The 18,144-nt window shown below is 52.3% G+C and overlaps 1 protein-coding gene across 1 annotated transcript; it reads left to right on the forward strand.

Moving 5' to 3' along the window:
• Nucleotides 1-274: 274 nt before the first annotated feature.
• Nucleotides 275-17,925, forward strand: ITGAX (integrin subunit alpha X; the record flags this gene model as incomplete). Its single annotated transcript, XM_079945340.1, has 30 exons — nt 275-335; nt 875-977; nt 1,473-1,576; nt 1,867-1,937; nt 2,090-2,204; nt 3,583-3,713; nt 3,846-3,991; nt 4,239-4,392; nt 4,697-4,847; nt 5,051-5,124; nt 5,287-5,416; nt 5,527-5,669; nt 5,820-5,960; nt 6,049-6,258; nt 8,450-8,580; nt 8,713-8,870; nt 9,013-9,167; nt 9,882-10,013; nt 10,102-10,175; nt 10,393-10,534; nt 13,367-13,483; nt 13,578-13,657; nt 13,748-13,831; nt 15,870-15,948; nt 16,059-16,166; nt 16,277-16,360; nt 16,564-16,677; nt 16,800-16,901; nt 17,170-17,280; nt 17,827-17,925. 30 exons carry the CDS (start codon nt 275-277, stop codon nt 17,923-17,925), a joined length of 3,504 nt encoding a protein of 1,167 aa, XP_079801466.1.
• Between the last annotated feature and the right edge of the window lie 219 nt (nt 17,926-18,144).

Genomic DNA, 18,144 nt, shown 5'->3' on the forward strand with positions numbered 1-18,144 from the left:
AGGGAACCTGGAGAGGTAGGGCAGGGCAGGAGATTTGCATACACCCAAGCCTGGGGTGGGGAGACTAAGAGAAGCAAGTCATATCATCTCTGGACGCAGAGTGTGTGGGCTGCCTGGCCCCTTTCTTTTCCTATTTTAGTTGCATTCTCCACCCTCCACCTCTGAGTCATGCTGACAACTTCCCTCCCTATCTGCGGCCTCCTGTGTCCCTCTCTGTTTACTTGCTTTCTTGGCACCTTGGCCCAGCTGTTTCCCTAGTGGCTCAGACGCTCCGATGCCCATGTCTGACCTTCCAGTCATGACCAGGACCAGGATTTTCCTCCTCCTGTCGATGGGTAAGCTGAGAGTCACGACGAAGGGGGAGGAGGGGATGGGGGTCCAGGTAGGGGGAGAGCTGGAGTTATAGCGGGTTTGGGATCTGGAGTTTGTGGATATCGAGAGGATACTGAACCCATTTTAGGGAAGTTCAAGAGATTCTGGAAGAGAGGCCAGTTCCCTGGGCAATCCAAACGTTTTTCAAGTAGGCAGAACGAGTCAATCTTATACTCTGTCCACTGCATCCATTTGGCCCCAAGTTTTCCTGGATTTTTCCTCATAGGAGCCCAGGGGGAGGGGTGGGAAAGGAGCATCTTTAGAGCTTGGGCGTTGCTCTGTGGAAATGAAGAACTGAAACTTGCTAGCAGACCAGTGGGTGAACAGCTATCTCTGGACCATCTGAAGGAGAGAAGCAGAGCTGAGCCTGGGGGTCCAGGAGACCAGGAGATGCTGGGGCATTGCACCTGGAGGGGACAGTGGGGCAGGGGGCTGGGGGCCAGGGAGATGGAGCAGAAGGGAGACCCTTCACCAAAGTGTGTCTCCTCACCCTCCTCCCCAGCCCTGGCTTCCTCTTTCTGCTTCAACTTGGACATAGACCAGCCAACAACCTTCCATGTGGACAGTGCTGGGTTTGGATACAGCGTGGTCCAGTATGCCAGCTGGTGAGGACTGTGTGGTGTCTGGCCTTTGGCTCGCATCTACTCTTCCCCTGTCCCTCCCCACATCCCTCTCTTTATTCACAAACTCTCCTCTGTCTGCCATGGCAATTCCCGCCAAGGCTTTGAAGAGCTGGACTGAAAGAAGGGCCGTCTTGCCATCTCGAGGACCCCAGCTAACTTTATTTATCTCTCAAGCAGTTACAAAGTGCCAGGCACCCTTTTGTGGGCACTGATTTCGTCCTCACAGCAACCTTATGACGTAGGAATCCATCACTCAACAAATGTTTATTGAGCATCTATTACTAAATGTCTCAGGAGCCAGGCATACACCAGAGCATAAAAGAGACAAAAATCTCTCCCATGCGGAATTTAAATTGTTGTTAATCTCCACTTTACAGATGAGCAAACTGAGGCTCAGAGAGGGGAAACAAACTGGTCAAGTGGCAGTCTGGCTCTGACATCCACACTCTTAGCTGCCGTGTTCTTTTCTCCCCCTAGGCTGGTGGTTGGAGCCCCCCAGGAGATAAAGGCTTCCAATCAAACGGGCGGCCTCTACCAGTGCGACTACAGCACGGGCAAGTGTGAACCCATCCTCCTTCCGGGTGAGTCACTGCTCCCGGCTGAGACCCAGGTCCAGGCTCCCGTGCTCTGGGGGCCTGTGGAGAGCACAGGAGACCCACTTCCTGGCTTCAGTTCTGTCTGCAGACCCTTACCCTCAGACAGGCTTCCTGACCCACCCAGAGTCTCCCTTCCCAACGCACCCCTGTACCCCCATACCTCCATCAAGACCTGAGAGCCCCCTTCACCTGTCAGAACCCCTAATCTCCCAGAGAGGAGATGCTCCCTGCCTCCTCTGTCCTGAGGGTGACCACGCACACATCTGTACCTTCAGTGCCTCCAGAGGCTGTGAACATGTCCCTGGGCCTGTCCATGGTGGCCACCACCAGCCCCTTTCGGCTGCTGGTGAGTTGCCCTGGGTCACGGGAGCATCTGAGGGAAAGAGTGGGGACCTGGGGCTGCTGGTGCTGGGGGTCTCGTGAAGGGGGAAGGTGCTGGGATGGGAGGGTGGGACAGAAGCAGGGGCAACCCCTCCCACCAGGCCCCTCTGTCCACAGGCCTGTGGCCCCACCGTGCACCATGCATGCAGGGAGAACATGCACTTGACCGGGTTTTGCTTCCTGCTGGTCTCCCCATCCTGGCAGGCCCAGAGGATCCCGGCTGCCCTGCAGGGTGAGTGTTTGGGGCCACTGAGTCCTTCAAGGTACCTATATGCCTCTGACTCTGGTTTGCAGTGGAGTCAGAGACACCCCAAAGTGGATAAAAAAGAGGGATCCAGAAAAAAATTTACCAGATGGTATTGTGATTCCAAACATGGGCTGGAGGGGTCACCGCCTGCTTTTACACCTGCCCCATCACTGTCCCACCGCAGGACCTTTCCTAGGACCTTTCCCTCTCTGAGCTTCAGTTTCTTCATCTGCCTGTGGGATAATATCACACCCAACACTGAGAGTAGCACACAGTGGTCCTCGGCCAGGGTTTGGCACAGTGCCTGGCATGTGGTGAGGGCTCACAGCTGCAAGGATGTTTAGAGTGAAGGGCATTTCTGTTCACACAGTGCACCCTGCAGCACAGATTCGCTCATGCAGCAGGCTGGGAAGGGGTGGTGTGGGTGCCGGCAGTCTGAGCAGTGTGTATGTATGTGTGTGTATGAGTGTGTGATGTATGTATACATGTATGTGTGTGTGTTGTGTTATGTGTGTGTGTGTGTGTGTGTGTGTGTGTGTGTGCGCGTGCACGTTGAAGCACAGGGCCCAGCTTCCCTGGTGCTGACAGGGAAGGGGAATGAAGAGGTGGAACAGTGAGCTTTTCAGACCCCCCACCCCGGGGCAGGCCGAGGCCCCTCCCTGGTTTCACATTCACACTCAGGCCGTTGGGGAGACTGACATCTGGGGGCCTGAATGAGGTGCCCCTCCCAGTACCTCCTAGGTTCTAGATTCATCCACAGGTGCCTGGGCTACCATCAGGACACCCCTCTCTCTGATGGGAAGCCTTGGAGGCAGAAGGGGGCAGCTGGGAGCTAGATAGGAATCTCCCTGAGCAAGCCGGGCCAGGAGAGCTTCCGCTTCTGGGGACAGATTCTTCGCTCACTCTGAGGAGAGTGGGGTCCAGATGGAAGCTGAGGACAGCATAGGACCAGTGTGCCACTGTTGCCAGGGATGACATTAAAAATGTTTAGCAAAAGTACAGTTTGGTGCTGACCAACTGGGGATGTACCGGGCCAGGGGCTGGAGCAAGGTCCTTTCAGTGCTGGATGGGGGCCATGTTGGGGGAGAAGGTGGGGTAGGGTCAGGGCGTGGGGCACAGACAGCCGAGGAGGAAGGAGGGGCCCCCAGCCTTTCGCCATCTGGATTGGAGGAATTGTTACTTTTTTATCAACCAGGTGTGAGCAGCTGAATCGCAGATATGTCCTCTTCAGAGACTTCAGGAGACCAAAGGGCCCTGCTCTAGGCAGGAATTAGGGCAGCCCCTGGGAGGGTGGGTTCTCGTGGCCAGGAGGCCTGGGCTTTGGGAGTGTCCCTCGGGGGACTGGTGCCACCTCCTTCTCCAGAGTGCCCGAGGCAGGAGCAGGACATTGCCTTCCTGATCGATGGTTCAGGCAGCATCTCCTCCACCAATTTTGACAAAATGCTGAACTTCGTGAAGGCTATGATGAGCCAGTTCCAGAGTCCCAGCTCCCAGGTGTGCTCTCAGGGGAGGGAAGAAAAGGGTGCAGCCGCCCCCTCGCCCTCCCCTCCCCAGGGGAAGCTTGTGGGAGGAACCCCAGGGTCCTGGTGCCTTGGCCCAGCCCCCAGCCCTGTGTGGTTCCCCCAGTTCTCCCTGGTGCAGTTCTCCAACAAGTTCCATGTGCACTTCAATTTCAAAACTTTCGCAACCAGCTCAAACCCACTAAGCCTGCTGAACTCCGTACAGAAGCTGAATGGGTACACGCACACGGCCACAGCCATCAAGATGGTCACGTGAGTCCTGGCTCCTCCCAGGTCTTCCCCCAAAGCATCTGGGTCTTCCTTTGGGCCGCATCTGTCTCCAAGAGGAAGGGAGAGATGGGTACTGGAGTTCAGTCTGTGGTCTCCTCACCAAGCCGGGGGCCTCTGGGTGGGATGGGAGCATCACAGAGGAAGCAGAATCTCCTTGTTCTCACAAAGGCATCAGAGGCTAAGCAGCAGCTCTGTTCACTGGCCTCTGGACCCTCATCTTCTCTGACAGAAAACAGCTGTTCAGTGCCTTATATGGGGCCCGAAAAGATGCCTCCAAAATCCTCATTGTCATCACCGATGGGCAGAAACAAGGTGACCCTCTGGATTACAAGGACGTCATTCCCAGTGCTGAGGCTGCTGGCATCATCCGCTATGCAATCGGGGTAGGATGTGGGGATGCCCTCCCACTGCTTCCTCCCCTCGCGGCCTCTTAAGCCACCTTCCATTTCAAGGACAGAAACCCCAGCTCTCTCAGCTTCTACTTCAGGATGAAAACTCTGTTTCAGCCTGGGGTATCCTCATCCTTTCCCTAAGCTCCTTGATGAGGCTGTCTGGGCCTCATTTTTCTTGCCTGTACACTGGGTGTAATAATATTAACCTTGCAGGGTTATATTGGAAGATCCCAGCACCCAGCAGGCATATTATAGTTATGATTATTTTCACTGAATTGGTCTTTGCTGGGGACAGGTGGGATTGGCTTTTCAAAATATACATTCCTGGCAAGAATTAAAGGACATCGCATCGAAGCCCTCCCATGAACACATATTTAAAGTGGAGAACTTTGATGCTTTGAGAGACATTCAAAACCAACTGAAAGAGAAGATCTTTGCCATTGAGGGTAAGTCAGAGATGGAACTACTCACTGAAGAAGCCCTCACCCATAAATGTTTTTCCTTCTAGAACCTGGACTCCTGTGTCATGGGCCAGTCTTTCCCTTTGGGTATTAGTCTCCACATGAGATCCTCTTAAAGCTGAGATCCTTCCTGAACCTGGCAAAGCCTGTCTTTCCCCATGAATCCTAGGTGTCATGCTTTCCCCTAGGTACGCAGACTGTAAGCAGCAGTTCCTTCGAACTGGAGATGTCCCAGGAGGGCTTCAGTGCTGTGCTCATGCCTGTGAGTGGGGCCCCTTTCAGGCCACTGATGTAGGGTGAGGCAGAGATGGGAGGAGGGAAGGCAAGAGTGAGAATCAGGCGAGTGGGTGGAACCGTCGGCAGGCATTGTTTTGGAATAGGCTGTCTTCTTCTTCCCACCTGCTCTGGAATCCTTTCCTCCCAGGATGGACCAGTTCTGGGGGCTGTGGGGAGCTTCAGCTGGTCTGGAGGTGCCTTCCTGTACCCCGAAAATAGGAGCCCCACCTTCATCCACGTGTCTCAGGAGCACGCGGACATGAGTGACTCTTACCTGGGTGAGGCAAGGCTGTGGTCGGAGGGCCGGGCGGGAGACGGGCTGCCTGGGAAGGGCAGGGGCCCGGGGGTGGGGAGTGGAAGCCTCTGTGCTGAGGCCTGGTCCCCTCAGGTTACTCCACAGAGCTGGCCGTTTGGAAGGGGGTACACAGCCTGGTCCTGGGGGCCCCCCGCCATCAGCACACCGGGAAGGTTGTCATCTTCACGCAGGTGTCCGGGCAATGGAGGCTGAAGGCTGAAGTCACAGGGACCCAGGTTGGGTGTGGAGGAGGGTCTCCAGGGACAGAGAGGGAGATGAAGGGAGTGCGGGACCCAGTAGGGAGGGGCCGGTATCTGGGGAGAGGCGGGACCTGGCCCAGCGTGGGTGCAGGGGTACGCAGGATGACTCCACGCTCTGCCCTCCAGATCGGCTCCTACTTCGGGGCCTCCCTCAGCTCCGTGGACGTGGACAGAGATGGCAGCTCCGACCTGGTCCTCATCGGGGCCCCCCATTACTATGAGCAGAGCCGGGGCGGGCAGGTGTCCGTGTGCCCCTTTCCCCGGGGGGTGAGTGGCTGATGAGACCCGGGCTGGGTGGGGTCTGGGTGTGGAGGGGTCGCCTGGGGTGGGACCTGACACTGTTTGTGTTCTGCAGAGGGCTAAGTGGCAGTGTGGTGCTGTCCTGCGAGGGGAGCAAGGCCACCCCTGGGGCCGCTTTGGGGCAGCTCTGACGGTGCTGGGGGATGTGAACGGGGACAGGTTGACGGACGTGGCCATCGGGGCCCCGGGAGAGCAGGAGAACCGGGGTGCTGTCTACCTGTTTCACGGAACCTCGGGACTGGGCATCAGCCCCGCCCACAGCCAGGTGAGGCCCGGTCACTGTTGCTGTTGCCACAGCAACCTCCTCCAGGCTTTTCCCTGTCTTTGACACTGCTGCCTGGAAAATTCTTTTTTCCCTTATCTTATCTCTTTTATCCAGCACTGAGCACCTAGTAGACAGTAAGAAAAATCTGTGGAATTTGAGAAATGGAAACATTGATCCATTCCCTGCTTTGCATGGTGACTTGATACTTGAGTGGGTTCTCTACCCAAGCCTTTTAGTCCCCCAGCAGTTTTACACTGTACATAGGCCAGGCATTAGCAAATGCATTTTAGAGATGAAATCTGGGGCATGGAGAAGATAAGTGCCTGGACTTGTCCAAGGTTTATAGTGGATCAAGAATGATGATGAGGGAGGTTCCAACCTCCTGACTCTAACCCAATGCTCCATCTCTTAGAGCCCCCCCTTTGCCAGTCAGTTTAGTTCTGGTGGCCTCAGTCTGCCTGTCCACTCACCCCTTCATCTCCCTGGACGCCATGACTTTATTCTCTCCTGCCATCAGTAATCCTGCCAAATGCCCATAGGCAGGAGCCTTTCACCCAAGGGGGCAGGGTTCTCTGAGAAGGGAGGGCTACTTCCCCTGGCAAAAGTTAAGGAAGCCCCAATTAAAAAAAAAGGAAAGGATCTGAAAAGACTTTTCTTCAAAGATGATATACAAAGGACGAATACGCACATGAAAAGATATTCAACATCATTAGTTACCAGTTGTCAGGAAATCAAAACCACTTCACATCCACTAGGATGGCTAGAATCGGACAGACAGATGACAAGCGTTGGTGAGGGTGTGGAATATCCGGCACTCTCATCCACTGTGGGTGGGAATGTAAAATGATGCATCTGCTTTGGAAAACAGCTCCTCAAAAGGTTAAACACAGAGTTACTGTATGACCTGGCAGTTCCACCCAAGAGAATTAAAAACATGACCACACCAGGAAAGTTATACGTGATTGTTTATATTAGCATTATTTATAATAACCAAAAGGTGGAAATAACCCAAATGCCCATCAACTGATGGAACAGATAAATAAAATGTGGTATACCCATACAATGGAATATTATTCAGCCATGAAAGGAACGAAACACTGACACATGCTACAGCGTGGATGAACCTTGAAAACATTATGCTAAATGAAAGAAGCCAGCCCCAAAGGACCACATATTGTATGATTCTATTTACATGAAATGTCCAGAATAGGTAAATCCGTAAAGATAGAAAGGAGATTAGTGGTTGTCAGGGGCTGGGGTGTAGAGGAAAATGAGGGACATGGGGATGACATGGTGGTGAGATCAGTTCTCCTGCACACAAGGCTGTCTGGTTGTGTTTGTACTATTTCTACCCCCTCTTCCTTGGTAATTGGTAAATTTCTTTTTCATTTTATTATTACTACTCTCAATGTCTGCCAGTCCCATCAGTGCCCAGAGATTTAAAGGGCATATTCTTAAAGGGACTGGTCGTTACAGGAGCCATGGAAATAAAAGGGGAGGGACCCACAGGGTGGGTGGTCCAGGAGCGTGGAATCTGCATATGGGCACAGCCCCTCCCCATCCCGACCTGGTCCCACCTTGTCTTCTGAAGAGACAGGGTGGCTACGGAGAGCAAAAAGGGGTCTTGGGCATGAGGTCAGAGAGTCTGATTTCAAGTCTGGAATTGGCCTCTTAAAGGCCCTACAGCCTTGGCACCATCTGCAATGTGGGAGGTAGGGCTGGAGCCCTGATACTCATAATAGTAAGTTACTGACTAGTGACCATACGTCAGGTGTGGTTCTAAGAACTCCACGAATTAATTCATTCAGTTCTCTGAGGTGTTACTATCCCAGCTGAGGGATGAGGAAACAGGCACAGAAAGACTGACTCCTGGCCTAAGGTCCCATGGCTCATAAGTGAAGGAGCCAAAGTCAGAACCCAAGACTAACTAGCTGAGTGAGTGAACAAAACTCAGGTCACCGGGCCAGTCTTTCCATCTCCACTTCTTCATTTCTGTCCTAGGAATCTTCCCTTGTCTCTAGTCACCACTTTCCCATCCCCGCCTCTCTCTTTAGGCACTTCTTGGAGATGTCTTTTTACTGCTCACCCCTTCGTTCTGTCTCCCATACCCCCAGCTCCCTGCTCCTCTCGTTCTTCTGTCCAACTTGTTTCCATCACCCCCAACCTGACTTGCCTCTCCCTCTCTGGCCAGCGGGTCACAGGCGCCCAGTTCTCCCCCAGCCTCCAGTATTTTGGGCAGTCGCTGAGCGGGGGTCAGGACCTCACCATGGATGGACTGGTGGACTTGGCTGTGGGGGCCTGGGGGCACGCGCTGCTGCTCAGGTGAGAAGAGCCTTCCCCAGACACTCCCCTGGTGGTCCTGGGTCTGCCTAGGACACCAGCCTCCCTACCTGCCCTCCCAGGTTGTCCTCCCAGGACCAAGGGCCTGTCTTCAGCTCAGTGTTCTGCCCGCAGGACCAGACCTGTGCTTAGGGTGTGGGCAAACCTCCACATCACACCTCCAGAGATCACCAGGTCTGTGTATGAATGCCACCAGCAGCTGGCCTTCGCCCAGTCTCTGGGTGAGGCCGTTGTCTGCCTTCGTGTTTCTCAAAGTCCCAAGAACCGGCTGGGTGAGTTATTTCCCCTCTGACCCAGGATGCCCTGACCCTGGGAGTCTCCAAGCCCAGGACTCCTGTCTCCTACCTTGCCCCTTGCCCAGCTGGGAAGTTCCTCACTCTCTCAGCCTTTTCTATTCCCCGCTTTCCCCTACAGCTAACCTCCAAAGCGTTGTGACCTTTGACCTAACCCTTGACCCTGGCCGCCTGAGTCCTCGTGCTGTCTTCGAGGAGACAGGGACTCGGAATCTGACTCGTGTTCGAGACCTGGGGCTGACACAGCACTGTGAGCCCGTGAGGTTGCTCCTGCCGGTGAGGGGGCCTCAGAGTCCTGGGAATAGAGGCCATTCTGAGGCTGTCAGGGGACTGGGCAGGGAAAGAACGGGTGTGTTCTGGTCCTCGCTCCGCCCCAGCATGGCACATGGAATGCAGGAGGTACTTGAGGTACTTGACACATGTTGGTGGAGTGAGTGAGTGAATGGATGGATGAGGTTGGCTTCATCTGCCAGAGGCTACACGGCTGGATTTCAGGAAAAAGAGTACGGCTGCTTCAGAGAGCCATGGGGCGATGGGGATGGGATTCCTTTATCCAACTCCTCCTCTGAGACAGGCCCTGTCCTTGTCACCAGGGACCCCGCAGTGGACAAAGCAATCATGCCCAGGGGGAGCTCTGGGAGAAGATCAAAAGTGACCAGATTCCTAAGTAATAGATGTCAGGTGGTGATGCAGGCTATGAAGGGAGATAAAGCTGGGGAGAGGACAGAGAGGGTGTCGGGGGGTCACCGGGAGCAGTCTGGGGAGACCCTGAGTAGAGTAAGTGAGCCTGTGGGAGGCTGCGGGAAGGGTGCTCAAGACCAAGGACAACCACAGCAGAGGTTCTGCACGCAGAATCCTGTGGATGAGCATTTATGGGGGGTGGGTAGGTACCACTGTTACTCCACTTTACGGATGAGGAGACGGGACCCAGCTAGTGGCTGCGATGGTGCATTTCTTAGCCAACTGCTCCCTCCAATGTCCGTTCGCCAGGCCTGTGTGGAGGACCCGGTGACCCCCATCATCTTGCGTCTCAACTTCTCCCTAGTGGGCAAGCCTGTCTCTGGCTTTGGAAACCTCCAGCCTATGCTGGCAGTGGATGCCCAGAGATACTTCATGACCTCTGTGAGTCCTGGTGCTGGGCTCTTCCAGAGCGGGTGGAGGGTGTGGACTCCAGATCTTGGGGAAAACCCTGCTTTCCCTTCACTCTCAGCTCCCCTTTGAGAAGAACTGTGGTGCCGATCACGTCTGCCAGGACGACCTCGGCATCTCCTTTGGGGTCTCAGGGTGAGCGTCCAGCCTCTCAGACCTCCCCTGGTCCCCCATCCCCCTTCCTGGAACCCGGAACTCCTGCCCCTGGCTCTCCCTAACATCTCTACCCAGTGCTCTGGACCCAGACATCCTGTCCCCATCTCTCCCCCGCTTTCCTACTCTGTGTTTCATCCCCACACCATTTCCAGCCTCAGTCACAGAATCACCTCCTCCCCTCTACCCCAACACCCAGCTTGAAGACCCTGATTGTGGGGAGTAACCTGGAGCTGAACTTGGAAGTGAGAGTGTGGAATGATGGAGAGGACTCCTATGGAACCACAATCACCTTCTTCTACCCACCGGGGCTATCTTATCGACGTGTGGCAGGGGGGCAGGTATTGTCCTCTCTGGGGAAGGAAAGGCTGATGGCAGGGGATCAGCAGAGACTCCTGTGCTGGGTTCAAGGCTCAGGCAGGGCTTCCATTGTTTAACAGCCTCTTGTAAACCAAGAGGGCTGGGCTGATCGTGGTTGGGTGGATGTGGTTGTGTTGGCTGGGGCATGCATTGGCTCATTCTGTGTTCAACTCTGGGCTTGCATTTTAAGAATGACCGTCAGGAATGAGTTCCCAGGAGCCTGCTAATGTGAAGAGAGCAAGGACCCTGCTTTACATTTCTTTGTAGTCCACATCCTATCAATATTCCTCTTTTAAAGGAAAACATACCTTGGCCTTCAAATACTCTATTTTATTTTTTTTAACATTTTTATTGGAGTATAATTGCTTTACAATGGTGTGTTAGTTTCTGCTTTATAACAAAGTGAATCAGTTATACATATACATATATCCCCATATCTCCTCCCTCTTGAGTCTCCCTCCCACGCTCCCTATCCCACCCCTCTAGGTGGTCACAAAGCACCGAGCTGATCTCCCTGTGCTATGTGGCTTCTTCCCACTAGCTATCTATTTTAAAATTTGTAACATATATGTAAGTCCATGCCACTCTCTCACTTTGTCCCAGCCTACCCTTCCCCCTCTCTGTGTCCTCAAGTCCATTTTCGACATCTGTGTCTTTATTCCTGTCCTGCCTCTAGGTTCTTCATAACCATTTTTTGTTTTTTTAGATTCCATATATATGTGTTAGCACACAGTATTTGTTTTTCTCTTTCTGACTTACTTCACTCTGTATGACAGACTCTACGTCCATCCACCTCACTGCAAATAACTCAGTTTTGTTTCTTTTTATGGCTGAGTAATATTCCATTGTATATACGTGCCACATCTTCTTTATCCATTCATCTGTTGATGGACACTTAGGTTGCATCCATGTCCTGGCTATCGTAAATAGAGCTGCAATGAACATTGTGGTACACGACTCTTTTTGAATTATGGTTTTCTCAGGGTATATGCCCAGTAGTGGGATTGCTGGGTCATATGGTAGTTTTATTTTTAGTTTTTAAGGAACCTCCATACTGTTCTCCATAGTGGCTGTATCAATTTACATTCCCACCAGCAGTTCAAGAGGGTTCCCTTTTCTCCACACCCTCTCCAGCATTTATTGTTTGCAGATTTTTTGATGATTCGGCCTTCAAATACTTTAAAACACTGTTCTGGGGAATTCCCTGGTGGTCCAGTGGTTAGGACTCGGTGCTCTCACTGCCGTGGCCCGGGTTCAATCCCTGCTTGGGAAACTAAGATCCCTCAAGCTGTGCAGCGTGGAAAATATAAAATAAAATTAAATAAAAAGTAAGTAAAATAAAATAAAATACTGCTCTGTAGAGGAAGGAGTTGGATTTATTGGTTACTCTAGATCAGAGCTTGGCATACTTTATCTATAAAGGGCTAGATAGTAAATATTTCAGCTTTGTGGGCCACAGAGTGTCTTCACATCTTCTCAATTCTGCTGATGTAAGGTGAAAGCAGCCATTGACAATATGTGCATGAATGAGCATGGCTGTGTGCCAATATAACTTTATTTATAAAAGTTGGTGCTGGACTGTCATATGGCAATCCCTGCTCTAGAGGACAGAACTAGGACCACAGGGAGTCAAAGAGAAACAGATTTTTAACAAAAATTTTATTATGAAAAATTATGTTAAACATTTACAAAAGAAGAGAGTAGTTCAACAAACCTCCCCCAAAATTATCGCCCAGATTCAACAATGATCAACATTTCACCACATTTATGTCACCTGTTTTTTTTTCCCTTTACTCAAATATTTTAAAACCAATCCCAGACATCCTGTCATCACACACCTTCCTATTTCACTGTTATGGACAGTAGGGACATCTTACGTGACCCCATAGCCATTATCACACCCAATGAAATGAATGATTCCTTGGTATTTAGACCATAATCAAATTTCCTTAATTGTCTCAAAAATATTTTTTAACTGGTTTATTTGAACCAACATCTTAACTAGGTCTGCACATAATGTTTGGTTGGTCTCCCATGTCTCTCCTAGGCTAGTCTTCCCAATGGGAGCATATTTTGATCAATGCGTGAAGAAATACACTAGGAGCGGCAAACTCCAGCTGTGTGGGGGGTGAACACCCTATCGCTGGAGGTACTTCTAGACACATCAACCAGATGCCATGCGTGGACCTTTGTTGGATATTGCGTTTAAAAATGAACTGTAATGTAACATTTTTGGAGACCATCTAGGAAGACAGAACGTGACCTGGATATTAGCTGATCTTAGGGATCAGATTTTGTTGAGTATGATTTGTTGAGTCTTGTCTTATGTTAAAAAATACCCTTGTCTGTTGGTGATACACGCTGAAGTCTTTCAAGATGAAAGTATGTGATGTTAGGAATGTGCTTTAAATTAATCAGGAAAAGAGAAAAAAGAGTGGAGAACAGCTGAATAAAACAAGAGTAGAAAAATGTTGATAATTTAAGCTGCGTGATGGGGACTTTGGGTAGATTTACCTAGTCTCTCCACTTTTGAGTATATTTGAAATTTTCATAGTACAACCTTTTAAAAAGAACCATAAATAAAAAGGAAGAAAAGCAATTATACTCCAATAAAAGTTATTAAAAAAAAGGAAGAAATGCTAATAAATCTGGGATTTCTACATTAGGAAGAAGTTTGACCAGATAGTGTTTAAAGATTTTTTTTTAAAGAAACATAACCTTAAGGTAGATTCAGGAAACTGTCAGTAGTTTATGGAGTCTCGTTGGAACACTAGCAAATGCTCACCAGCCTTGGTTCATCTGTGCTTCCTTAGAACCAGCTGCAGTCACGTGCCCCGCGCCTGAACTGTGACAGTGCCCCCACCGGGAGCCAGGGCACCCTCAGCACCAGCTGTAGCATCAACCACTTAATCTTCCGTGAGGGCGCCCAGGTGAGCCTTGCTTCTGCCCCGCCTACTCCCCTACCCCCACCCCGTCCTACTCCTCGGTGACCTCCCCCACACCCCATTCCTACCTCTTCCTCAGATCACCTTCAGGGCCACCTTTGACGTCTCCCCCACGGCCATGCTGGGAGGCCGGCTGCTTCTTGCAGCCAATGTAAGCAGGTGAGTTGGGCCAGGCCCAGGGCAGTGCTCCGTCCCGCTCAGCCTCCTCCTCTGGGGAACTTGCCAGCTGGGATCCTCCTCCCTTTCCAGTGAGAATAACACCCCCAAGATGAGCAAGACCACCTTCCGGCTGGAGCTCCCAGTGAAGTACGCCGTGTACACCATGATCAGCAGGTACCACGCCACGACCTCCAAGGGCTCCTCCTCCATCACTCTGTGGGGCTCGGGGAACTCTCACTCTGCAGCAGCTGAACATCTGTGATATTTAAGCTTTATCACCACCCTCTCAATCGGTAGATGACACTGCTAGAAGCACTTACTAATCAGTCATCGAGTGCTCATTGTGGGTTATTGACGATAATAGTAATTGTGATATTATTATCACTACATCCTACATTTAACAGAGGCTTCAGTTCTCAGGAGCCTTTCTTAAAAGCCTCAAGATTGTCCCGGGTTCCCTAAGACATACGAGATGTGACCCTGTTTTCAAGGTTCTTACAGCCTTTTTGGGGAGCAAGGTTATCCTGATTCAAGGAAGAATCTCATCAGGGGCCTCCCTGTGGTTCTGTCTCCTGAGGCTACCTGAGTTTTCAAGGGGACGAGGGGACACTAGGGTCTCCTGGCAGGGGAGGCTTCAGCTAAACATTGAAGTGTCCATGGCATTGCGCTTTAGCCTTGGCATCTGGGCAGGACAATTCCTCACCACAAGGAACAGATTTACACTCTGCAGGCCTTTTAGAACCACCCCTCCCCCTTTTCCCAGTCTCCTTTGGGAAGGACAGGGGGAAATGACCTGCTGGCTGCAGAGACTGGGGATCAGGGAAAAGCTGGATGAAAGGAAAAGGGCTTAAATGCTACCCAAGGAGGGGTACACACGGTGTTTGACACTAAGGAGTCAAGCTGAGAGCCTGAGCAGATACCTTCCTTCAACAAATACCTTCCTAGCATCTACTATGTTCCAGGCACAGTGCTGTGGTTACTTTCCATAAATTGTCATTCAACAAAGATTTATTGAGCTCCTATTATGTGTAATCAACACCAGACATAAGCCCCTGCCTTTGTGAGATCCACACTCGTGGTGTGAAACAGGCCCACATGGCTTAGCCTGGGTACCTTCTCCTGCTAGTTCTGCCCACGGGCCTCCTTGGATTACCTCCTTCTGCCCAGGGTTTCACACTGTCCTTCACACCTGCACACTGGGGGCTCTCAGCAGCCCAGGCAGCTGTCAGCTCGGAGCTTGCTTGCTGGTGTGAGCAGCGGGGTTATCACACCTGCTTGCAGGGGACCCACCAGCAGGACATGCCATGCCTAGGTGTGTGTGACTCCACACTTGTATTCTACAGTTGTGATTCTGTGGGTCGGGGCACTCCGAGGGGCCCCCAGGACAAGGCCGGGGTGTTTGAGCCCCTCACAGAGGAGGGATGAGACTTTGGAGTCGGAGTGGGAGTTAGAATTTGAATGGTACAGGTAAAGGGCAGGTATGCAAAGAGTAGAGTGGGGCAGGGGGGTGGGGCAGAAGTGAGAGCAGCCACCCAGCAAGGGGCCAGGCTGGCCACTGGGTCTCCAGAGGGGCCTAGGCAGCCTCAAGGTATTGTTACACTAAGACCCAGGGAAGAGTCTGTGTTGGGCCCACCCTCACCTCCAAACCTCAGGTCTAGAAAAGCTGAGGAGGGAATTCCCCGACGGTCCAGTGGTTAGGACACTGCACTTTCATTGTCGAGGGTGCGGGCTTGAAAAGCTGAGGAAACAGGAGAGAAGGGCCCCAGGGAAGGCCTCTGGGAGACCAGAAGGGGCAGGTCCAGTAGACACTTGTCAACAGCATCCGCCTGAGTCTCCCTAAACCTTTGCTGTGTCCTACCTGCCCATCCGGCATCCTCTGTGTCCATGAAGACCTGGAAGGAAAACCCAGGCGCAGAGAGGACAGGCCCTGGCCCCCGCTCCCCCCGGGTCAGAGCTCTCAGTCCCTGTCACCGCACCCCCAGCCCAGCCGCCTTGGCGGTCTCCTATGTGGGCAACCTCTGCAAGAACCTTGCACGCAGCTTGAAGCCCAGCCCTGCTCCCTAAACCCTCCCATTACCCCAGATCAGCCACAGACCTCATTCCAGACCACCCCAGGGGCCTCTGACAACCTGTCCTGTCATGCTCCCAGCCAGAGCCTCCTTAGGAGGCCCTAACAGAACTTCCCATCCACCCACGCCTCCTCTCCCCTCAGCCATGAACAGTCCACCAAGTACCTCAACTTCTCGGCCTCCGAGGAGGAGGAAAGCAGCGGGGCTCAGCACAGATACCAGGCACGTGACGGTGACTCAGGAGAGTGGGCTGGGGCAGGGGCCCAGGAGCCAGAGGTTCGGGAGGGATGTGGGGCTCGACATGACCTTTGCCCTCACTGTCCTCCGTGCAGGTGAACAACCTGGGACAGAGGGACCTGCCTGTCAGCATTGACTTCTCAGTGCCCGTGGAGCTGAATCGGTTGGCCGTGTGGGAGGATGTGGAGGTCCTCCACCCTCAGGTACTCAAAGACTGTATGGGTCCTCCACTAATGCCCTCTCCCTGGATTCCTCGGTCCTCATGAATCCCTGATGACCCCATCACATGCTTTCTCCCTGTGTCTTTTCCTAGAACCCATCGATTCAGTGCCCTTCAGAGAGAACAGTGCCCACAGAGTCCGACTTCCTGACCCACTTTCAGAAGAAGCCTGTCCTGGTGAGAGGGCTCTGGGCTGTCCCCCACTGGAAGCCACACTTCAGAGGAATTTAATTCAGGAATGCATGTTACATTAGATGGATGTCTGCTGAACAGCCTGCTTGAGCTCAGATGTGGCTGCTCCCCTCAAATCAGACAGTTGAATGCGGTCTTCTACCTTCAAACCCACCTTTCTCGGGCCTGATGCCGGTTCTCTTCCCCAGGACTGCTCTATTGCTGCCTGCCTGAGGTTCCGCTGTGACATCCGCTCCTTCGGCGTCCAGGAGGAACTTGACTTCATCCTGAAAGGCAATCTCAACTTCGGCTGGGTCAGCCAGGTGTGTCCCCTCCCAGACTCAGGTGGGGCCTGATGTGTCTGTGCCCACCTCAAGCCAGGGCGTTTCTCTAACCCCGAGCCCTCCCCAGAGCTATTTCCCAGCCTTCCCCTTCTCTTTTGCAGACACTGCAGAAGAAGGTGTTGGTTGTGAGTGTAGCTGAGATCACATTCAACAGATCCGTGTATTCCCAGCTTCCAGGACAGGAGGCATTTTTGAGAGCCCAGGTAGTGACCGTGTGGTAGGCAGTGACCAGGCTGGTCAGAGAGCTCCTGATGCTAAATCTGTGATGCTGAGTGGGGGGCTTGCAAGCCTGGAGAGAGGAAGGATGGAGGTCCCTGGGCAGGACAATTGTCCCTTAGCCCATGAATCCTTCTGTATCTCACTTCTTGGAGCAGAGCCTGATGAAGAAGGGGAGGGAGTTAAAGGGGACCTGGGAGGAGTCTGGGATAGCAAGAGTCCTGATACTTTCTGATGGAGTCATCTCCACTCCAGATGGAGCTGGTGCTGGAGAAGTATGAGGTCTATAACCCCACCCCCATTATTGTGGGCAGCTCTGTGGGAGGACTGCTGCTGCTGGCTCTCATCACAGCCATACTGTACAAGGTGAGTGTTTTCATCCCACTCCTGACACCACGAGAATTTGGTACCACACTTTCTACAGTGTGAGAAAGACTCACCATGGAGTCAGGCACACATTCTTCCTAAGTCACTGCATGTAAGAGATCGCTTCCCACCTGTGACATAACCAGTCCCCAGTTGACCCCATGTCTTTCTATCTGATTCTCAAGCCTCCTCTAATCTGTCTCCATTTCTTTTTCACTCTTCTCCACCTCTTTACATGTTTCCCTTAAACACAAATTAGAACATGAGAGCACAGCCTTGGATTTGATGTTGACACCACCACTGATTCTTTCCTTGACCATTGGCATGTGCTTGGTCCATGCTCGGTCTCGGTTTCTCATTCTGAAGGTGGTTCTACTCAGCTCACAGAACTGTGGCAAAGTCTAAATGACACAATTTATATAAAGTTCCTAGTGCAGTGCTGGAACATAGGGGGGTTCCAGAAATGGTGCTTGCTCCCCCTCCCCATCATCTCTTTTCCTCTCTTCCACTGGACTTCCTGATTTTCTTCTCCTTCATCCCCAACAGGTTGGCTTCTTCAAACGTCAGTACAAGGAAATGATGGAGGGAGCAAATGGACAGCCTGCTCCAGAAAATGGGACAGGAGACCCCCAAGTTGCCCAGTAAGAAACTACCTCCTGCTCTCCTTTGGATCTGCTCTCCCCTGAGATGTTCCCTGGCCTTCTTACTTTCACCCAAGTCAGGCCTGATGGGGAAGAACATTCCAACTGAGGGAGGCTGGCATCAGGCTGCTTTCTCTCTTTGGGAGGATGCAGTGTGTTTGCACAAAGCACCTAGCCTGGGAAGGGCCATTGGTCTTGTCAAGGCTCCAACTGGAAATCCCAG

Source organism: Stenella coeruleoalba, assembly GCF_951394435.1.
Source record: "Stenella coeruleoalba genome assembly, chromosome: 15".
NCBI lineage: Eukaryota > Metazoa > Chordata > Mammalia > Artiodactyla > Delphinidae > Stenella > Stenella coeruleoalba.